Source organism: Nicotiana tabacum, chromosome 1, assembly GCF_000715075.1.
Source record: "Nicotiana tabacum cultivar K326 chromosome 1, ASM71507v2, whole genome shotgun sequence".
NCBI classification, from domain to species: domain Eukaryota; kingdom Viridiplantae; phylum Streptophyta; class Magnoliopsida; order Solanales; family Solanaceae; genus Nicotiana; species Nicotiana tabacum.
This window is the reverse complement of record NC_134080.1, coordinates 207,340,712-207,364,884: the sequence shown is the minus strand read 5'-3', so window position 1 is coordinate 207,364,884 and position 24,173 is coordinate 207,340,712. Positions and strand designations below refer to the sequence as shown.

General features: G+C 39.4%; 1 protein-coding gene across 1 annotated transcript; it reads left to right on the top strand.

Moving 5' to 3' along the window:
• Positions 1-440: 440 nt before the first annotated feature.
• LOC142164708 (uncharacterized) lies at positions 441-3,636 on the top strand. Its single transcript, XM_075223125.1, has 8 exons — positions 441-684; positions 1,882-2,018; positions 2,150-2,311; positions 2,484-2,549; positions 2,709-2,816; positions 2,901-3,014; positions 3,132-3,227; positions 3,331-3,636. Exons 1-8 carry the CDS (start codon positions 441-443, stop codon positions 3,634-3,636), a joined length of 1,233 nt encoding a protein of 410 aa, XP_075079226.1.
• Positions 3,637-24,173: the final 20,537 nt, after the last annotated feature.

The window sequence follows — 24,173 nt, the reverse complement described above, 5'->3', positions numbered from 1 at the left end:
GTTTATGGCTTTATGTTTATTATATCTAAATTATTTATGAATACTCTTGAGAAGTCATTTTCCTTAATTTGCGTACCAAACACCGGAAAATGAATAAGATTACTACTTGTTTTCAAGAAAACATTTTCTTGAAAAATATTTTCCGTTATACCAAACACACCCTTAGAGAAATATAACAGACAATAATTAATTAAAAAAACAAAGTGAAATAAGAGAAAAGAGAAATATATTGAGAGATAATAGTACAATTTTTTTATGTCTTACAAATGAAAAAGAAAATCCTCCTATTAATGGTAAACAAAGAATTTGGTTCCCAAGTAAAAATAAGGAAGTTGATGCCTAGTTAGATTGTTCTCTAAGTAATTGTATTGCTCTCTAAGTAATTTAATAATAAATGAACATTATTATACAATATTAAACTTTCCTTTAATTCTTCTTGCATGGCGATTCCAACGTTAAAAAGTTCCGCCGGAGACTCTCGGCAGCAATCTTCTTCATCGCCGTCGCCGCCACTGTCCTCTCTTCCATCCTCCGTTAACATTGCCGCCGGTCCAGAGAGAGCAGTTCGTTTCGTGTATTGCGATGAGGAAGGAAAGTTCCAAATTGATCACGAAGCACTTGCGATACATCAACTAGTCAAAGAGCCAGTTGGTATTGTCTCCGTTTGTGGTCGTGCTCGTCAAGGCAAGAACTTTTTACTTAATCAGTTAAAGTTTCAGTTAATTTCTACTCAAGCTCTTAGTATTTGTTTTTTTAATATATTTTTGGTTAAATGCACCATCTAGGGTTGTAGTTATTGTTTGTAAAAAGCTCCGTTTTTTATTACGGTTTTGTCCACTCAAGTGTTGAAGTTTTGGTTAGAATTGGGATTTTGGAAGCTAATAGTCATCTATTTAATTGTTTGATGACTAGAATTATTAAGCACATTGTTCTGAAACTTGAGATACAACATCACTAAATCAATCAATCAACTATGGCTTAGCCCCCGAGGATTAGTTCAAGTGGCAAAGGTTGAGGGACTTGTGACTTAGGTCACAGGTTTGAGCCGTGCGCCATGCGTTCTAAGCATGATATTTTAGGGGAAGAGGGTAGATGGGTGGATCCATTATCCCCGAATTTCAAAGGTTGTGATTGGTCATAAGAGTTTTCCGGTGTTGGTGGGAGGTAGCAGAAACCTCGTGTAATTAGTGTAGGTGCCCGCAAACTGGCATGGACATAATGGTTATCAGTAAAAAACGGTGGAGAAGAAATGAGTTTGGAAGAATTCGCGATGCACATTGGGACTAGAATGTTGGGGAATAAATTTATGTTTTAGTTGAAGGATGTACAATGTATGACCTTAACTATTTTATATTAGCTTAACATACTTGTCAAGATGATTTAGATTGCTTTCTAGGAATGGTTTAATCTTGCAGAGGTTTAATATACCGAGCTACTTGAACTTTTTCATTTATATTCACATAATATTGGATTTAAATGGAGTAAAGTGGTCGGTTTGGATTCATATAGTCGACCTCAACTTGTTTGGGACTGAGACCTAGTTGTTGTTGTTCTATACAGTATATTTTAACGTTTCAAGTTTTAACTGGAGTTCACTATATGTGGATGCATATCGTTTTCCAGCTTTAGAGGTTTAGGCCTCGGATGACTTCTCTTTGTTGTTTTGAGAAGCAGAGATCTGAATTTTTTTTTATTTTTATGAAGAGTTTGTTAACCATCCGTATTAGTTAAGGTATAAACACCTGAGTTTTCTAGTTTTATGTGTTGGAAAGTTGGAGGAATGATCTATTAGAGGGAACACCATTCTGATTAACCATGTGTCGTTGTTCTGATTTTCATTGTGTCTTTTCTGTAACTCCTTATTATTGTCACCTTATGCAGTAAACTTGTCATCCTCTGTGCGTAGGTTGTCACTTGTTCATTTCATAAATAGATTACAGTCAACTCATGAGTCAAAGCTATTGCACATTTGTGATATTGTTGTTTTAGAAACTCAATTCAGTTATGTTATTAACAAGGTCTATTACAATGGAACCACAATTATCTTTACTATTTACTTACTTTCTCAAGTAGATTACCATATGTAACTTAGAGCTGCTTCCTACTTTGCTGAAAACATGTAACTGAGAGCTTGTTGTATGCCCAATAGCTTCTTGGCAGGAGTAGTGGTTTTCAATTGTCTCCAACTCATCGGCCATGTACAAAAGGTATTTGGTTGTGGAGTGCACCTTTAAGGAGAACAGCTCTTGATGGAACGGAATACAATCTGTTACTGTTGGACACAGAAGGAATTAATGCTTATGATCAAATAGTTAGTTTCCGCCCTTTAACATATTTATTACTTATTGCTTTCTGAAAAAGGTATCACCTGCATACTGATAGCAGTGTCAAGATTTTTACTAGTTACTCTCCTGGCACATGCTATATGGCTACTGACTCTCTTTTGCCTTTTGTAAGTTTCTGTTTTGTTTGCTGTTTGACAGGAAACATATAGCATACAAATATTGTCCTTGGCGGTCCTTCTTTCAAGTATGCTTGTATATAACCAGGTTAGGAGCATTCAAACTTGGATATCATTTGTTTCCTTTGATATGGCATTCTTGTTAGACTGTTTACCGCTCTCCCCTCAATAGTCAGTGAATTTCCTTGTTGCTACAGTTTGTCTGTCTTTTAGGTGTCCTCATAATCTCTTTGATCTATTAATTTAGATGGGTGATATTGATGAAGCTGCAATTGACCGCCTTTCTCTTGTCACTGAAATGGCCAGCGCTTCGGAGCTTGGACAGTTCTCCCCAATCTTCGTTTGGTTGGTTAGGGTATTTTCAGAGTTTGTTTATTTGGATTTACTTCTGTGCTTGCTTGTGAAACTGTTAACATATATTTTTTCTCTTTGCAAAAAGGATTTTTATTTGGACTTGGTTGAGGACAACCGCAAAATAACTCCGCGGGACTACCTTGAACTTGCTTTGAGGCCGGTTCAAGGTGGTGGGAGAGGTGTTGATGCTACAAATGAGGTATCCACTTTACATGAATGTTTCTTTTGCTTTACTAGGTGTTGTAATTATTCAATTCCTAATATAACCATCCTTGTTTTAAAAACTGGTTCCCGGACTTGGAACTTCTAACTGCAGATTAGGGAATCCATTCGTGCTCTTTTCCCTGATAGAGAATGCTTCAGCCTTGTGCGTCCTTTGAGCAATGAAAATGCGCTTCAACGGCTAGATCGGGTTCCAGTTAATATTCTTTCATATGTTCCATTCTCTACTATCATTATCTAATTGTGATTCTCCCTTTAATTATTCTAATTGTAGTATCGATTTTCACATGTAGTTGGAAAACCTGAGGCCAGAGTTTAAAGCTGGTTTTGATGCTTTGAAAAGATTTGTTTTTGAGAGGACAAGACCAAAGCAAGTTGGAGGGACTATTATGACAGGACCGCTCTTTGCTCGTATAACTCAGTCCTTCCTGGATGCTCTTAACAATGGTGCAGTGCCCACCTTCACCTCTTCATGGCAGGTTACTGATGTTCTTAATGGCATGTATACTTCTTTTTCCTTTCTTTTCCTCCACATCACTGATGTTCTTCTCTGTAACTGCGGAAACAGTTTTCCAATAGAAACATTATTTTTCTCATAATCAACACCATTGACCCGAAAGAGGAACAAAAAAGAAACTACTAATTGTTGTTGCATGATTATTACTCAATCATTAATTACATTGACTTGGCACCAAGAAAGTGGCCCTGAACAGAAGAAACAAGGACAAATAGAGATCTTAAATTTGGGATTTGTACTAGAGAAAAACTATTGGAGAAGGTTAAGAATAGCTTTTACTAAGTTCCCAAAAACTGAACCTACTTCCATCACACTCTCCGAATGAAATGTTCCCTACAAACTCTTCCCACCCATTTAAAATATTCCTCAAATGCCCGCAACCGTAGGGCAGTGAAACAATTTTAGTCCTCCACACACACTTCTGTGTGATCATCCCCCTCCAAAGTGCATCCTCCTCTACCCCAAATCTTCATTGCTACTTTCCGAGTAACGCCTTGTTAAAGACTCTTAAATAAGTTTGGTGTAAATTTTGAAAATTTTCTGGAGGCCCTATTTTGACCCAAGAAGAGTCAATCCTACCAATTTTCACCATTCCGGACGCGTTGGTGAGGTCCGTTTGGTGAGATTCTGCTCCAAAAATTTTGACCAAGCCATTTTAAAGATATAATGGAAGAGTCATCATCATCTGGAGCTATGATGAAGCTTACTGCCACAAATTACACATTGTGGAGACCTCGGATGGAAGATCTCCTCAGTTGTAAAGATTTGTTTGATCCCATAGAAGCAAAGGGTAAGAACCCCGATTCCACCAAAGAAGCAGAGTGGAAGAAATTAAACAGAAAAACTATCAGTCAAATTCGACAATGGATTGACGATAGCGTTTTTCATCATGTTGCACAAGAGACAGACGCGTATGCCCTCTGGGTGAAGTTAGAAGGGATGTATCAAGCCAAGACCGCTAGGAACAAAGCCTTGTTAATGAGGCGTTTGGTAAATTTGAAGTTAAAGCACGGAACTTCAGTTGTCGGGCATACCAGTGAGTTTCAGAGCTTGATAAATCAATTATCGTCTGTTGACATGCCGCTCGGGGATGAGATGCAAGCCCTACTACTTCTTAGTTCTCTTCCTGATAGCTGGGAGACGCTGGTAGTCTCTCTCAGTAATTCAGCTCCTAGTGGAAATCTGACCATGCCTATGGTTAAAGATGCCTTATTTAATGAAGAAGCCAGAAGAAAGGACATCGATCATGGTGAGTCGCATGCCCTTATTACAGAAAGAGGGAAACAACAAGAAAGAAGTCAAGATAAGAGGAGAGGCAGAATCAAGAGTAGGGGAAAATCCACAGATGGTAGGAAGTCATCTTATGCGTGCTACCACTGTGGAATAAAGGGCCATTTAAAGAAGAACTGCAGAAAATTGCATAAGGAGAAGGAGCAGTTGAAGCAGAAGGATGGAGATGCATTAGTCACTACCCACGGAGAGGTATCCATTTGTTCCATCCAAGAAGAGACATGCCTTCACGTCTTAAGTCAAGAAGAAAACGAATGGGTGGTAGATACTGCAGCATCATGCCACACCACATCCCGAAAAGATTTCTTCACAACATACAAAGCAGGAGACTTTGGAGTAGTGAAGATGGGGAACACTTCTTCCTGTGAGATAGTTGGAATTGGTGATATCAAAATACAAACAAATATCGGGATACAATGATATTGAAGGATGTCCGTCATGTGCCAAATCTTCGTCTAAACCTAATATCAGGTATAGCTCTTGACAAACAGGGCTATGAAAGTTATTTCGGAAAAGGCACATGGAAATTGCTGAAAGGGGTTATGATTCTCGCTCGAGGACATATTTGTGGCAACTTATATAAAACTCATGTGAAGGTATGTTCAGACAGCCTCAATGTTATGGAAAAAGAGGCGTCTCAAAACCTGTGGCACCAGAGACTCGGTCACATGAGTGAAAAGGGGATATCAATTCTAACGAAAAAGCAGCTTATCAGAATGGACAAGAATGCTGCTTTAGACCCTTGTAATCATTGCTTATTCAGAAAGCAACATAGAGTCTCTTTTATATTTTCTTCAACCAGAAAATCAGAGTTACTCAGTCTGGTACACTCTGATATTTATGGTCCCATGGAGAAGAAATCACTTGGCGGCAATAGGTATTTTCTGACTTTCATTGATGATGTTTCTCGAAAGGTGTGGGTGTACTTCTTAAAGACAAAGGACCAGGTTTTTTATTATTTCAAGATATTTCATGCCATGGTAGAGCGTGAAACGGGAAAGAAATTAAAATGCCTTCGCTCAGATAATGGAGGCGAGTATACTTCCAAGGAGTTTGATTCCTATTGCAAGAGACAAGGGATTCGACATGAAAAGACGGTCCCACGCACCCCACAACACAATGGAGTAGCCGAGAGAATAAATCGGACAATTATGGAAAGAGTCAGAAGTATGATCAGTATGGCAAAGCTGCCTAAGCCATTCTGGGGAGAAGCTGTTCGCGCCGCCTGCTACCTAATCAACCGGTCACCATCAGCCCCGTTGAATTTTGAGGTTCCAGAGAAAATATGGTCTGGCTATGGAGATGAAGAATTTGGGTATAGATTATGGGATCCAATACAGAAGACGGTGATCAGACGTAGGGATGGTGTATTCCACGAAAACCAGACAATTAAAGACATTGAAAAGCCCATAATGTCTTATGAAAGAGGTTCCAGTGCCCAAAAAGTTGGTCCAGATCCACTACCATTGCAGTTTGACACAAATAACATGGGGAGCATGAAGAAGTACCAGAAGCAGAACAGGAGGATGTTTGGCAGGGGGAGGCACAAACCCCTCAGGAAACTACAGAACCATCACAGGGGAACGATGACGGTACACCTCCTGAAGCTAATAATCAACAACCTCGTCGATCTGAACGAGGTCAGATTCCATCAACTCGATACCTAGAAACCGAGTATATTCTACTTTCTGAAGATGGAGAACCAGAGAGTTTCCATGAAGCTATATCTCATAAGGATAAAGAAAAATGGCTGCAAGCAATGACCGAAGAGATGAACTCTTTACAGAAAAACAACACTTATGAGATTGTGAAACTTCCACAAGGAAAGAAGGCACTGAAGAGTACATGGGTATTCAAGCTCAAGAAAGATGGCAGAGGAAAGGTGGTGAAGCACAAATCCCGGTTAGTAGTCAAAGGATTCCTACAGAAAAAGGGAATTAACTTTGATGAAATATTTTCACCAGTTGTAAAATTGACTTCAATCCGCATCATCCTTGGATTGGTAGCCAGTTTGAATTTGGAGCTTGAACAAATGGATGTCAAGACAGCATTTTTTCATGGTGATCTAAATGAAGAAATCTATATGGAGCAGCCGGAAGGTTTTGAGGTTTCAGGAAAAGAAAACCTCATCTATAAGCTTACGAAAAGTTTATATGGCCTAAAGCAAGCACCGAGACAGTGGTACAAAAAGTTTGACTCATTTATGGTAAGTCAAGGATATAAAAGGACTGTTGCAGATCAGTGTGTTTACATTCAGATATTTTCGGATGGCAATTTTGTTGTACTTCTACTTTATGTAGACGACATGTTGATCGTCGGACAAGATGTAACAAAAATTAGACAGTTGAAGAAAGAACTCTCTAAGTCCTTTGAAATGAAAGACTTAGGTCCAGCTCAGCATATTTTGGGATTGCAGATAACTCGAGATAGGAGAAACAAGAAGTTATGGATATCTCAAGAAAATTATATTGAACGGGTGATCAAACGGTTCAATATGAGTAATGCCAAACCGGTAGGTGCCCCTTTGGCAAATCACTTCAAGTTGAGCAAGAGTTTGTGCCCCTCATCCAAGAAAGAGATTGAGGAGATGTCTACAATTCCATATTCTTCAGCAGTTGGAAGTCTGATGTATGTCATGGTTTGCACGAGGCTAGATATCGCACATGCGGTAGGTATGGTAAGTCGTTTTCTTTCTAACCCTGGAAAGAAACATTGGGAGGCAGTTAAGTGGATTCTCAGGTATCTTAAAGGTACTTCAAAATCAAGATTGTGCGTTGGGGAGCTGATCCAGTCTTGGAAGGCTATACAGATTCAGATATGGCCGGAGATCCTGATGGAAGAAAATCAACCTCAGGATATGTTTATACTTTTGCAGGGGGAGCTGTGTCATGGCAGTCAAGATTGCAGAAGTGTGTTGCACTATCCACCACTGAAGCAGAATATATTGTTGTAGCGGAAGCTGGAAAAGAAATGTTGTGGCTAAAGCGGTTTCTCCAAGAACTAGGGATAAATCAAACAGAGTATAAGATACATTGTGATAGTCAAAGTGCAATTGATTTAAGCAAAAACTCAATGTATCATTCTCGGACAAAGCACATCGACATTCGCTATCACTGGATACGCGAGGTGATGGATCAACAACTGTTGAAACTAGTGAAGATCCATACAAAGGAGAATCCAGCAGACATGTTAACAAAGGTGGTCACTCAAGAAAAGTTAGTTGTGCAGAGACATAGTTGGAATAACTTTCAAATAGTAGCTGTGTTGGAATGCAGCTGAAGGGGGAGAATTGATAAGTTCAGCTGCTGCCAACTACCAATTCTAGAAGCCCACCATTGTTGAAGCCACCAACCCATTCTAGAAGCCACAATTGTTGAAGCCTCCATTGTTGAATGAAGAATTCAACCACCAACCACCTTCTTTAATGCTATAAATAGTCTTATGTTTTACACGGAAAGATCAATCCAGAAAGATTGAAATACAATCCAGGAAGAGATTGTGAGAACAAAAAGAGAGTTTGGTGAGATTTTTTTGTAGATAGAAATTCTTGGTGTAAATTCTCTGTAATTCTATTCTTGTGAAATAGAGTTGTTTTTCCTCCCAAATAATCTTCATATTGATCCGAGAATCACAACACCCCCCCACACACACAATACTTTGGTGTAGTGACAGTCTCTCAATTGATCAAGTAAAACTTCCTCTCCCCGATTGAACCGTACCATAGAAAATCCCTTTGGAGTTTTTCCAACTTTCTTGTATGGATGTTATTTAACTTCCCATGTCATTGTTGTCATTTCTAAAATAGTATTCAGCTGAAGCCAAGTGCTACACTGTGAGTTACCTCTGTATACCCAGCTTATGCACTATAATGTATGTTGATGCCTGTTTTCCTTTTTTATTTCTGCAGAGTGTTGAGGAAGCTGAGTGTCGAAGGGCATACGCTTTGGCTGTTGATAGATACATGGTTTCATTTGATCGTTCCAAGCCCCCGGAGGAAGTAAGTGTTGCTTTTGTTTCATTGCTAACATTATCTGGTTGCTTTTAATATTGCAATCATTGCAGGGTGCACTAAGAGAATCACATGAAGATGCGGCTCAAAAGTCCATGAAAGAATTTAATTCTACTGCTGTGGGGGTTGGATCCATCAGGATTAAATATGAGAAGCGTCTCCAAAATTTCATAAAAGAGGCATTTGAGGTTAGTTTTGCCTCCACCCTTTACTTCAAATATTGAGTATAAAGTGCATATGAGTGATATAAGCATACATGTTTGTGTCATAATAACATCCCTTAGTGGAGGATGAGCTAATATTAATTTTTATTTTACTTCTGTACCATGCTTATCCCCCAAAAAACAAATAGTAATTCGTTAAGCTTGCTTCTATATTTGATAACTTCATTTACTTATATTCAGGAATGGTAAATTGGTTGGTTCTAGTGATACTTGCCAATAGATTAGCCAGACAACACTAGCTAGGTTCTAGGAAGAGTGTCATAAGGGGAAGGGGGTTTGCAATCAGACAATTATTTAATGAGATTAGGATTTGAACAATGGAACCAGGACATGGTTTTCTTATTATTGCTTCATTGGAGGTTTTTAAGTTGTTGAACCTAGTAGCATTTATTTATTATGCTTTGGCTTTGACCCGTGGATTGGCCTTGAAACAAAAAAATTCCTCCTTGCGTTCAGGGATGGTTCAGGTAATGCTTTCAGATAGAACCATTATCGTTTCTCTTTGAGTATCTTTATACGGAGGACTTTTTTGTATTTTTCATATAATGGCAGAACCTATTGTCACGACCCGGATTTTCCATCCTCAGGAGTCGTGATGGCGCCTACTGATGAGAGCTAGGCAAGCCGATCTTTTAACTACTTACTTCATTACCAAATTATTTCCTTTTAGCAAACATAAAGCGATAACGTAATAAAAGCGGAAATTTAATTTGAAGCGGAAGAAAACAATGAAATAGCTGAACTCTGTATCAATTACAACTGTTTAAACCTTAATTACCCAAAACCTGGTGTCACAGAGTCACAGACGGTCTAGGATTAACTACATACAGGGTCTGAAGAAAACAACAATACACTGTTTCGGAATATAAAGAAAATGAAACAGAAAATAGGGATAGAGGGAGACGCCAGGGCTTACGGACGCCTGCAGGTCTACCTTGGATCTCCGGGTGGAGCGAAGGAAGCCTCCAAGCTACGGTCCAAGAGCTGCTCCGAGATCTGCACATAGTGCAGAGTGTAGCATCAGCACAATCGACCCTATGTGCTAATAAGTGTCTAGCCTAACCTCGGCGAGGTAGTGACGAGGCTAGGACCAGACTACCAAATAAACCTGTGCAGTTATATAATATACAGCTGAAAGTAAAGCAGAATAAACAAATAAAGATGGGAAGGGGAAACATGCTTTGGGGAATAACAGGTAAAAACAGAATATCAAGAGAATTATAGGGAACCAAAATCCAACTACTAACAAGGATAAGGAAAACAAAGGCAAATTTCACTTTCATTTCACATCTTGTTGCAGGCGTGCAACCCGATCCCATTCCTCATATCTTGTGGCAGGCGTGCCACCCGCTCCCATTTCATTTATCTCGTGGCAGGCGTGCCATCCGCTCCCATTTCATATATCTCGTGGTAGGCGTACCACCCGCTCTCATTTCATATATCTTGTGGTATGCGTACTACCCGCTCCCATTTTATTATATCTTATAGTAGGGGTACCACCCGCTCCCATTTCATTATATCTTGTGGTAGGCGTACCACCCGCTCCTATTTCATTATATCTTGTGGTAGGCGTACCACCCGCTCCTAGTTACAAACCAAAAATAATCATAAGGAATCCCGGCAAGGAAATAAAAGCAACATATAACTTTCCGGTAAGGGAACATGTATATTTCAACAACATCCCGGCAAGAGAGCAATGATATCTCAGCAATATCCCCACAAGGGAACAATAATATCAAACAAACATCCCGGCAAGGGAACAATGGTGATAATAACATGTGAGGCATAATAAACTACAAGGGAGTCATAATAAATTATAACACAAGACTCACGGGCATGCTTGACACCGACGTATATATACTCGTCACTATGCCTATACGTCGTACTCCACAATTAACACGTAGTAAATAGATACAACTCCTAATCCCTCAAACTAAGGTTAGACCAAACACTTACCTCGATGACACGAACACAATTCACGTTTCAATTTTAGCTTTACCCCTTGATTCCACCACCAATTCGCTCGAATCTAGCCACAAGTTACTTAATTACATCAATAAACCCTAAATGAATCAACCCCAATGCATGAAAATGAGTTTTCCAAAGTTTTACCCAAAAAGTCAAAAATTGCCCCCGGACCTACATGGTCAAAACCCGAGGTTCGAACCAAAACCCGATTACCCATTCCCCACGACTCAAATATATAATTTGTTTTAAAATCGGACCTCAAATCGAGGTTCAAATTCCCAATTTTTGAAAAACCTAGGTTCTACCCAAAACACCCAATTTTCCCCATGAAAATTATTGATTTTAAGTTGAAATCACGTTAAAAGATGTTAATGATTGAAGAAAACTAGTTAAAAACGACTTGCAATTGATTTGGAGAAGAAAAAGCCTTTGAAAAATCACCCTAGTGTGTTTATGTTTTGAGAGAATATGAAAAATGGGTTAAAAATCGTCTAAGTATAAAGTTGCAGGTCGCAGATATAGGAAATGCGAACAGGGGTTCGCAATTGCGAACCCCGACCTCTGCTAAGGCAAAAACTGATCACACGAGCCTCCAAAGTCAATGACACAAGCTCGGAGCAGATCTTCCAAAATCTGAATGGTCTGCTCGGACTGCCTGTCCGTCTGAGGATGAAACGTTGTGCTCAACTCTACCCGCGTGCCCAACTCTCGCTGAACTGCCCTCCAGAAGCGTGAGATAAACTGCGTACCTCGGTCCGAAATGATAGACACGGGCACACCATGAAGGCGAACAATCTCCCGGATATAGATCTCAGCTAACCTCTCAGAAGAATAGGTGACTGCCACAGGAATGAAATGCGCTGACTTGGTCAGCCTATCAACAATAACCCACACTGCATCGAATTTCCTCTGAGTCCGTGGGAGTCCAACAAAAAAGTCCATAGTGCTACGCTCCCACTTCCACTTAGGAATCTCAATCTTCTAAAATGAACCATCGGGCCTCTAATGCTCGTACTTAACCTGCTAACAATTCATACACCGAGCCACATATGCAACGATATCCTTCTTCATTCTTCTCCACCAATAATGCAGCCGCAAATCTTGATACATCTTCGCGACACCCGGATGAATAGAGTACCGGGAACTATGGGCCTCCTCTAAAATCAACTCTCGAAGCCCATCCACATTAGGCACACAAACTCGACCCTGCAATCTCAAAACTCCATCATCACCTAAGATAACCTGATTGGCACCTCCATGCTGCACCGTGTCCCTGAGGACACATAAATGGGAATCATTATACTGCCGCTCTCGGATCCGTTTCAATAATGAAGAACGAGCGACTGCGCAAGCTAACACCCGACTGGGCTCAAAAACATCCAACCTCACGAACTGATTGGTCAAAGCCTGAACATCCAAAGCAAGTGCTCTCTCACCGACCGGAGTATAAGCAAGACTGCCCATACTGGCTGACTTCCTACTCAAAGCATCGGCCACCACATTGGCCTTTCCCGGATGATATAAGATAGTGATATCATAGTCTTTTAACAACCCCAACCACCTCCTCTGCCTTAAATTCAACTCCTTTTGCTTGAACAAATACTGAAGACTCTTGTGATCCGTGAACACCTCACATGCCACGCCATACAGATAATGCCTCCAAATCTTCAATGCGTGAACAATGGCTGCCAACTCCAAATCATGAACCGGATAGTTCTTCTCATGAATCTTCAATTGCCGCGAAGCATAGACAATGACCTTATCAACCCACATTAACACTGCACCAAGTCCAATACGAGATGCATCACAATAGACTATATAGGGCCCTGAACCTGTGGGCAAAACCAACACAGGTGCCGTAGTCAGAGCTATCTTGAGCTTCTTAAAGCTCGCTTCACACTCGTCCGACCATCTGAACTGGGCACCCTTCTAGGTCAACCTGGTCATCGGGGCTAAGATAGATGAAAACCCCTCCACGAACCGACGATATTAGCCTGCCAATCCCAAGAAACTCCGAATCTCTGTAGTTGATGCTGGTCTAGGCCCATTCTTGACTGCCTCAATCTTCTTCAGATCAACCTGAATACCCTCTGCTGATATAACATGACCCAGAAATGCAACTGAACTCAACCAGAACTCACACTTCGAGAACTTATCATACAACTGACTATCACTCAAGGTCTGAAGAACCACTCTAAGATGATGCTCGTGCTCCTCCCAGCTGCGGGAATATATCAAAATATCGTCAATAAAGACTATCACGAACGAATCCAAATAAGGCATGAACACTCGGTTCATCAAATCCATAAAAGTTGTTGGGGCATTTGTCAACCCGAATGACATCACCAAGAACTCATAATGCCCGAACCGAGTGCGAAAAGCCATCTTAGGGACATCGGACGCCCTAATCCTCAACTGATGGTAGTCAGATCTCAAGTCAATCTTCGAAAATACATTAGCCCCCTGAAGCTGATCAAACAAATCATCAATCCTCGTCAATAGATACTTATTCTTGATTGTAACCTTATTCAACTGCCGATAATCAATACACATTCTCATCGATCCGTCCTTCTTCTTAACAAACAATACTGGCGCACCCCAAGGCGAAACACTCGGCCTAATGAAACCCTTCTCAAGCAAGTCTTGCAACTGCTCCTTCAACTCTTTCAACTTAGGCGGGGCCATACGATACGGCGGGATAGAAATGCAAAAGTCAATATCCCTGTCGGGTGGCATACCCGGCAGGTCTGAAGGGAATACCTTAGGAAACTCACGAACAACGGGCACAGAATCAATAGATGGAATCTCAGCACTAGAATCACAAACATATGCCAAATAGGCCAAACACCCCTTCTTGACCATACGTCGATCCTTCACATAGGTGATAACACTACGGGTAGAATGACCAGGAGTCCCTCTCCACTCTAAACGAGGCAAACCCGGTAAGACTAAGGTCATAGTCTTGGCATGACAGTCCAAGATAGCGTGGTAAGGTGATAATCAGTCCATCCCTAATATGACATCAAAATCGACCATGTCCAGAAGAAGCAAATCTACATGAGTCTCAAGACCCCCAATCACTATTATACATGAACAATGGACATGATCACTCAACGAATCACTAAGCATAACCAGATACGATGCAATATAAGATGACACATACGAGTACGTAGACCCTGGATCAAATAACACTGAAGTATCTCTATCACAAACCAGAACCGTACCTGTAATAACTACATTGGAAGCCTCAACCTCAGGCCTGGCTGGAAGAGCATAACATCGGGGTTGGGCCCCACCACCCTGAACTACATCTCTGGGACGGCCTGCTACTGGCTGGCCTCCACCTCTAGCGGCCTGAGCTCCACCTCTAATACCTCTACCTCCACCTCTAGCACCTCTACCCCCACCCCTAGCTAGCTAGGCGGGCTGTGGAACACTCGGTGCCTGAACTATGGCACGGGAACCCTGAAGCTGAGAGTTACTCGGTGCTCGAGGGCAATACCTAGCAATGTGCCTCGTGTCGCCATAAGTAAAACAAGCCCTCGGCTGCTGGGGCTGACGACCCTGGAAACTCTGAAGCGGCGGTGCACTAATAGGAGCTAGTGGTGCACTGTAGGACTGCTGATCAGAATATTGCATCTAAGAACCACTGCCACCTGAAGCACCGTGAAAAACCTGAAGTGCTGACTGAAAAGGCCTAGGAGGATGACCCCTACCATATGAATCCCTACCTCCTGAAGAGGTACCACTGAATCTACCTGAATGATGGGGCCTCTTGTCCGACTCTTGACCACTTCCCTGTGACAGAACCATCTCCACTCTCGTGGCCACATTGGCCGCCTCCTGGAAAGATATCTCACTCCCAGTATCCCTAGCCATCTAAAGACGAATTGGCTGAATAAGTCCATCAATGAACCTCCTCACTCTCTCTCTCTCTCTCTCTCTCTCTCTCTCTCTCTCTCTCTCTCTCTCTCTCTCTCTCTCTCTCTCTCTCTCTCTCTCTCTCTCTCTCTCTCTCTCTCTCTCGGTGGGAAGTATGACAAGAACATGACGAGCCAAGTCGATGAATCTGGTCTCATACTGGGTAACAGTCATAGAACCTTGCCGGAGACACTCAAACTGCCTCCGATAGGCCTCTCTCTGAGTGATAGGGAGAAATTTCTCCAAAAATAGCTGAGTAAACTGCTCCCAAGTCAAAGCTGGCGATCCGGCTGGTCTAACCAAACAGAAATCCCTCCACCAAGTCTTGGCGAATCCAGACAAGCGAAAAGTAGCAAAATCGACCCCATTGGTCTCAACTATCCCTATGTTCCTAAGAACCTCGTGACAGCTGTCTAGATAATTCTGGGGATCCTCAGTAGATGCACCGCTGAAAGTAATAGTGAAGAGCTTGGTGAAACCTATCCAACCTCCACAAAGCCTCCAAAGACGTAGCTGATCTATCACCGGTCTGTGATGTTGTTCGGCTGAAGAAGCGGTACATGACCTCGACATTCGCGTAAGGACAAGAGTAGGGGTTTCAATTTAGCACTGAGAGAACAAAATCGCATGACAGGAAAGAATGAATGTGGAGTTTTTCCTAACTCTGTAGCCTCTGGGGGATAAATACAAATGTCTTTGTACCGATCCCTCAAACTCTACTAAACAGGTATGTGAACTATGAGACCCATGTAACCTAGAGCTCTTATACCAACTTGTCACGACCCTGATTTTCCATCCTCAGGAGTCGTGATGGCGCCTACTGATGAGAGCTAGGCAAGTCGATCTTTTAACTGCTTACTTCATTACCAAATTATTTCCTTTTAGCAAACATAAAGCGATAACGTAATAACAGCGGAAATTTAATTTGAAGCGGAAGAAAACAATGAAATAGCTGAACTTTGTACCTATTACAACTGTTTAAATCTTAATTACCCAAAACCTGGTGTCACAATGTCACAGACTGTCTAGGATTAACTACATACAGGGTCTGAAGAAAACAACAATACACTGTTTCGGAATATAAAGAAAATGAAACAGAACATAGGGATAGAGGGAGACGTCAGGGCCTACGGACGCCTGCAGGTCTACCTTGGATCTCCGGGTGGAGCGAAGGAAGCCTCCAAGCTACGGTCCAAGAGCTGCTCCGAGATCTGCACATAGTGCAGAGTGTAGCATCAGCACAATCGACCTCATGTGCTAGTAAGTGTCTAGCCTAACCTCGGCGAGGTAGTGACGAGGCTAGGACCAAACTACCAAATAAACCTGTGCAGTTATATAATATACAGCGGAAAGTAAAGCAGAATAAACAAATAAAGATGGGAAGGGGAAACATGCTTCGGGGAACAACAGGTAAAAACAGAATATCAAGAGAATTATAGGGAACCAAAATCTAACTACTAACAAGGATAAGGAAAACAAAGGCAGATTTCACTTTCATTTCACATCTTGTTGCAGGCGTGAACCCGATCTCATACCTCATATCTTATGGCAGGCGTGTCACCCGCTCCCATTTTATTTATCTCGTGGCAGGCGTGCCACCCGCTCCCATTTTATATATCTCGTGGTAGGCGTACCACCCGCTTCCATTTCATTATATCTTGTGGTAAGCGTACCACCCACTCCCATTTTATTATATCTTGTGGTAGGCATACCACCCACTCCCATTTCATTATATCTTATGGTAGGCGTACCACCCGCTCCCAGTTACAAACCAACAATAATCACAAGGAATCCCGGCAAGGAAACATTTATAATTCAACAACATCCCGGCAAGGGAGCAATGATATCTCAACAATATCCTGACAAGGGAACAATAATATCAAACAAACATCCCGGCAAGGGAACAATAGTGATAATAACATGTGAGGCATAGGAGTCATAATAAATTATAACACAAGACTCACGGGCATGTTTGACACCGACGTATCCACAATTAACACGTAGCAAATAGACACAACTCCTAATCCCTCAAGCTAAGGTTAGACCAAACGCTTACCTCGATGCCACGAACACAATTCACGTTTTAATTTTAGCTTTACCCCTTGATTCCACCACCAATTTGCTCGAATCTAGCCACAAGTTACTTAATTACATCAATAAACACTAAATGAATAAACCCCAATGCATGAAACTGAGTTTTCCAAAGTTTTACCGAAAAAGTCAAAAATCGCCCCCGGGCCTACATGGTCAAAACCCGAGGTTCGAACCAAAACTAGATTATTCATTCCCCCACGAACTCAAATATATAATTTGTTTTGAAATCGGACCTCAAATCGAGGTCCAAATCCCCAATTTTTTAAAAACCTAGGTTCTACCCAAAACACCCAATTTTTCCCATGAAATGTCTTAGTCTGCTTTTTGTTTGTTTGTTTTTTTCTATTCATCGTAGGTTGTCGTTGTTCCTCTTTTTTTTTCTTTTTTTATAGTTGGCTTGGGTCGTATGTAATTTGCGACCGTTAGCGCGGTGACTTTGTATAAAGAAGATTTTTTTTTGTTGTTATTTGCCTTGTACTTTATCTTTGTTTTCGCTTTTCGTGATTTTGGTATGGGATGGGTTCCCGTATGGTGAGTCCCAATCTCCCCTTCCCTTTTTATTTTGTCACGGCACTTGGCCTTAGATATATTTCGAACTTTTCTCTTTGGCGATGGCTCGTGGCCGTAAAGGGTGTTATTTCGAACTTATCGATATAGTAACCCGTCGTCGTTCGATCGAGGTCGAACTCTTCTTTTTGGCAAAGGCCCTTGGCCTTAAAGGGTGCTATTTCGAATTTATTGAAATAGTAACCCGTCGTCGTTCGATCAAGGTCGAACTCTTCTTTTTGGTGAAGACCCTTGGCCTTAAAGGGTGTTATTTCGAACTTATCGAAATAGTAACCCGTCGTCGTTCGATCGAGGTCGAACTCTTCTTTTTGGCGAAGGACGTTGGCCTTAAAGGGTGTTATTTTGAATTTATTGAAATAGTAGCCCGTCGTCGTTCGGTCGAGGTCGAACTCTTCTTTTTGACGAAGGCTCTTGGCCTTAAAAGGTGTTATTTCGAACTTATCGAAATAGTAACCCGTCGTCGTTCGATCGAGGTCGAACTCTTCTTTTTGCCGAAGGCCCTTTGCCTTAAAGGGTGTTATTTCGAACTTATCGAAATAGTAACCCGTCGTCGTTCGACCGAGGTCGAACTCTTCTTTTTGGCGATGGCCCTTTGGCCTTAAAGGCTGTTATTTCGAACTTATCGAAATAGTAACCCGTCGTCGTTCGATCGAGGTCGAACTCTTCTTTTTGGCGAAGGCCCTTGACCTTAAAGGGTGTTATTTCGAACTTATCGAAATAGTAACCCGTCGTCGTTCGAACTCTTCTTTTTGGCGACGGCCCTTTGGCCTTAAAGGGTGTTATTTTGAACTTATCGAAATAGTAACCCGTTGTCGTTCAATCGAGGTCGAACTCTTCTTTTTGGCGAAGGCCCTTGACCTTAAAGGGTGTTATTTCGAACTTATCGAAATAGTAACCCATCGTCGTTCGATCGAGGTCGAACTCTTCTTTTTGGCGAAGGCCCTTGGCCTTAAATGGTGTTATTTCAAACTTATGGAAATAGATCTTCTTTTTGGCGAAGGCCCTTGGCCTTAAAGGGTGTTATTTCGAACTTATCGAAATAGTAACCCGTCGTTGTTCGATCGAGGTCGAACTCTTTTTTTTGGTGAAGGCTCTTGGCCTTAAAGGGTGTTATTTCGAACTTATTGAAATAGTAACCCGTCGTCGTTCGATCGAGGTCGAACTCTTCTTTTTGGCGAAGGCCCTTGGCCTTAAAGGGTATTATTTCAAACTTATCGAAATAGTAACCCGTCGTCGTTCGACCGAGGTCGAACTTTTCTTTTTGGCAAAGGCCCTTGGCCTTAAAGGGTGTTATTTCGAACTTATAGAAATAGACCCGTCGTTGTTCAATCGAGGTCGAACTCTTCCTTTTGGCGAAGGCCCTTGGCCTTAAAGGGTGTTATTTTGAACTTATCGAAATAGTAACCCGTCGTCGTTCGATCGAGGTCGAACTTTTCTTTTTGGAGAAGGCCCTTGGCCTTAAAGGGTGTTATTTCGAACCTATCGAAATAGTAACCCGTCGTCATTCGATCGAGGTCGAACTCTTCTTTTTGGCGAAGGCCCTTAGCCTTTAACTTATCGAAATAGTACCTCGTCGTCAGTCCCAGTTTTTTGAGAGTCAGGCATCATTCGAGGGAGTCCCGATTTGCTTGATATTGTTTGCATTGGAGGGCATAATGTTGGAGAGTATGAAACGTTGCTATTTCTCTTATGTTCATTTTGTGCCCATATTGGAGTTCCTTTGCCTGATTCTGGCCTTTTGGCCTGAAGATGTTATCGACGGGTGATATTTTGGTTGTCTTGTAGTAGTTTCTCATTCTTTAATTGAGATATTTCTTTGCTCGTTCGCCCACGCGGCATTTGTGTTCCTGCTTGAGCAAAGAGCAGAAGGTGAGTTAAAATGATATTTTCCTTACACCCATCCGATTGACCGGTGAATGAAAGCAGGTTTGTAACGTTGCTCGTTTTGTTTGGCATTTCGACGGTTGATGGGGCGAGGATTTCTAAATTCAGTGACTCTATTTAGCTCCCTTTCCCCTTCTATGCTGCGACTTTGTCTTACGTGGGTTGGGTTTTGCCTTAACACTCTTTCTGGTGGGTAATCGTGTTTCTTGTCTTTGATCTGGAAGAGACTAGGAAACTTCACTAAGAAATCCCCACAGATGGCGCGAAATTGTTTGACTCAAAAGATATTGGAACCTTTTTGAATAAATCAATCAAAAGAAAGTGAAGGGGTAAATCTTAGTTAGACATAATAAATTACAGATCAATGAGCTAATTGGAAGAATAATATATGAGATAAAATAGAGATAATCGATCTTATTGAAACTTTTCATTGTGGCTCCCATTAATCAATGGGAGAGGCAGTTTACATGTTTTTCCGGAGATAACTTCTTTCTTATGAAGATTACAAGGAGAGAACTTCGGAGATAGGATGGAAAGGAGCCCCCCTTTAATCGAAGGTTTTCCCCATCTATACATAGTCAAGTTCCTTTGCAATTTACTTGGTCCGACACTCTCTCACACCAAGTATGCCTTGGTCGTCCTCTAGACATTGTTCCTTCTGACTCGATGGGTATCGAGAGTGCCGAATATAGAGTAAGTCATGTCGTCTTTTGCTGCCTTATCGCTGAGCGGGACGTTGGTCAGCTTGACCGTGACGGTCAAATTTTGACCAATACAAATATAAATTTACTCTAAGTTGTTGAGCGAAATGGATGGGCAGGGGTGTAGGTGTTGGTCCAGATATTTAATATTCCACATCGATATATTAAGACATTCAAATAAACTGATTCTTTGAGCTATTTTATCTATTTTCTTAAAGTTTTTGAAATTTCAAATTCTTCCCCAAAGCTTTCTAAATTAGGTACTTGAAAATTAGTGCCCGTTTGGACATATAAAATTTTTGCTTTTTTCTAAAAAAAAAATTGAAAATATTGTTTGGTTATCCTTATCTTACCATTTTTTTCAATTTCATTTTTAAATGCATTTTCAAATTTGAAAAACTTGTTCTTACAGTTTTTCAATTGAAAATGTATTTTCACTAATTTTTAATTTTACAAATTTACCCTATACTTTTAAAATTTATAAAATGACCCCATCAATTATTAACCTACAACTACCCACGTATTTCCTCTCGACTATCAGATGAAGTTACTGCAGCGTATAATGAACCCTTTTCTTGTGATGACTACCAAGTTGCTAAACAATTGCATGTTTGATTGTTTATTTCAAGTAGTATAATTAAATTGGGACGGTTTTGATATTTTTACAAGTTATGTGGTATAAATCATATTTCATGGTTTTGCAAAAAAAGACATTCAAATATGTTGCAAAAATTATAACCAAACACAACTTCATCTTCAATTCAAATTTTAGTGAAATTCCAAATTTGAAAATTTATTTTGAAATTCATGGCCAAACGCCTACTTAGAGAATACTTGTAAATGCAAATGCTTCCTAGCTTTGATAGTTGTGAAATAAATTAAAAAGCAAGTTGAATAGTTTGTGGGGTTACAGCCTACATATGAACCTGTAGGAAACGTACTGTTAATTTAAACTTCAATTTCTTTTTAAAGAGATCACTTTTACCTACCTACGAAGGAAGGCCAATATCGTCGTTGGAATTCGCAATCAAATCCGCTAATTCCCTCCCTGTTGCAGTTCTTGTTTCTTTAACTATTTCAGTTGCATATAAAGTTTTTATTTGTAAATGAATTTTTGATTTAGAATAGAAAAAATATTTAAATTTATCCATGTACTATTTGAAATTGCTTAATTTTAAAATTTTTGGTTCATTCATATCTTTAGCAAATTATCTCATATTTCCCGCCATTTTTATTAGTGAAACTCAAATATGAAATGCGTCCATTACTCAAATGGTCACTCAACAATCCCAAATTATCTCCTAAAGTCACTTTTCTTTCGTTTGTAACAATAAAGTCACTTAGCTAAACCTATTGCACTCAGAATGTCATTCAACTAGATTTTCAAAATTTTTGATTGTCAAATGCCGATTTTACCCTCTAAATTATTAATTTTTATAACTTTTAAATATTATAATTTTTTCTCTTTTTAATCTACATTGTAGACTTACCTATAGAATAAATATATATTATTTATAAAATAAAAAAATAATTTTCAGCTCATATAATGACGGAATAATAATATAATTGAGCATAATTTTCAAGAATATATAATGTGTATTATAAAAATACCTTTATTTAAAATATATAATGTGTATTATAAAAATACCTTTATTTAAATAATTTTATATTACGTGCATGAAATATATATTTTAAAACCTTTATTTTCTTTCATTCTCAATTGTGTAAATAATTTTTAAAATTTTTGTTGTTAATACTACAATTATTATTACGAACAAATTATTCTAATTAATTTTTTAACTATGCTCATTGTTTTGTTATTCTAGTATTATATATGCTTAAATACTTTTTATTTTTTTAATTTATAAATAAAATTTATTTATTCTATAGGTAAGTCCATAATATTAATTTAAAAGGGAAAAATCATAATATTAAAAAGTTAAAAAAAAAATAAAAAGAAGATAAATGTTTATAATTAGAGGGTAAAATAGGTATTTGAGTGGCCTTCTGAGTGCAATAGATATAGTTAAGTGACTTTGTTGTTACAAACAAAAGAAAAGTGACTTTAGGAGATAATTTGGGATAGTTGACTCAACATGAAATATGTAGACTTCATATGTCCAAATTCTTCGGAAAAGATCCAATTTTGGGCTAAACTTTTGATAGTGTTTCAACATGGAATTTTTACCTCCTACAACAAAGGTTAACGCCTTATTTATTTTAAATAAATGTCATTTAAAAAAATTATATTCTATAGATACCATTTAAGGTTTATATCAAAATATTTAATTTTGGTTACCTCCTAGCCCTAAGCCACTAAATACGCTATTGAGTTACACTATTTTCTTTCTCTCTCTACTTTGATACATCCCATTCTCTTTCCCCATTCCCCGAAAATACGATGCTCAATCTCAAAATTCCTTTCACCCACACTATTTTCTTTCCATTCCGATCAATTCTTGCACCGAATTGATGCAGTAATGCATATAATGAAGTACCGAAATTACCTATTTTTAGTGATAATGTTAGTACAATTCATCTAGCAATTTATTCCATTAAAGTGGCTCTATGGCATTCAGATTAGAAAATGTTCCAGGTTTGGCTTAATTTTTATTTTGGAAGATAATTTGTGTTTGTATTTGGTTTTGGAAGAACGTAAGAAGAAGAAGAGATGCCAACCCTAGGTTGTTGTGTAGATGCTGTTGTTGTTTCCCCTCCTCTCGGCTATGCCTTCTCGCGGGATAGCTCTCTTCCCGCGCCGGAGTTTTTTACCTTCGGCGTACCTACGACAAATTCGGCGAAAATTAGGGTTTGTTTTTTAACAAAGACGACGGAGTTTGGGGCTGAGCAACTTGATTTTCTATTAATATATTTTAATGTATTTTCATGTATTTCCTTGTATTCATTATCTTTTTTTCATTGTAATTCAATGTATCTCGTTGTATTACATGTACTTCATTATATTCACTGTCTTTTTTTATTGTATTTCAATGTATCCCGCTGTATTCTAGGTATTTCATTGTATTCACTCTCTTGCTATATGTCATGAATGTATTTATATGTTTTTGTAATTAATATAATTTATGTATTCATATGTATTATATAATTTCTTTGAAAAATGCTATGTTTTGGGGGAATTTTTCGGTTGGGAATCTTTTTTATAACTGAAAATACAAATTTTGTGTGCTATAATTGAGTTTGTTGAGTTATATTAGGAGTCTATTATGTTAATTGATTCACTTTCCGTTTTAAAAACAGTGTAATCCCCTATTTTATGTCATGAATACAGTCGAATACAATAATCTATCCAACTGTAATCCCATGTTTCACTCCATGAATACAGTCGAATACACTCGAATACAACAACTGATTAGCTGGACTTCCCTGATTCACGCCTATTTTTGCTACTGTATTCATGAATATAATAGCTTAAATACATCAAATACATCTTATAACCACTGAAAAGGCATCTATAATATGTAATATAGCAAATGGTATCTATAGATGGCTAATTACTACTAAAAGATAGCGCTTTATGAAAATTTCTCTTTCAATATTCCCTGAGATTGAAGCTCCATTATGGATCAAGAAAAATAACAAGTTTTTTCTTAATAAATGGAGTTAAAATGAGACAAAAAAGTTTAATGGATTGGAAGGCAAAGGTCTTCAATTTTTTTTTATTTTTTTGGTTTCTCATCTGGTATTCGATACCCACATTGGGACCTGACTAATCCGGATTCGCGTCGGAAAGTCCCATATTGGGGGATAAAGCTCCCTAACAAAGGCGACTCCATACTTAGGGACTCGAACTCGAGACCTCTGGTTAAGGATGAAGGAGTACTTACCACTCCACCACAACCCTTGCTGGTGTCTTCAATTTATTATAGTCTAGGAGCAAATTTGAATCGTTTTCCTTTACAATATGAAATTCAATTAAAATAATTAATTTGAATTTAAATAA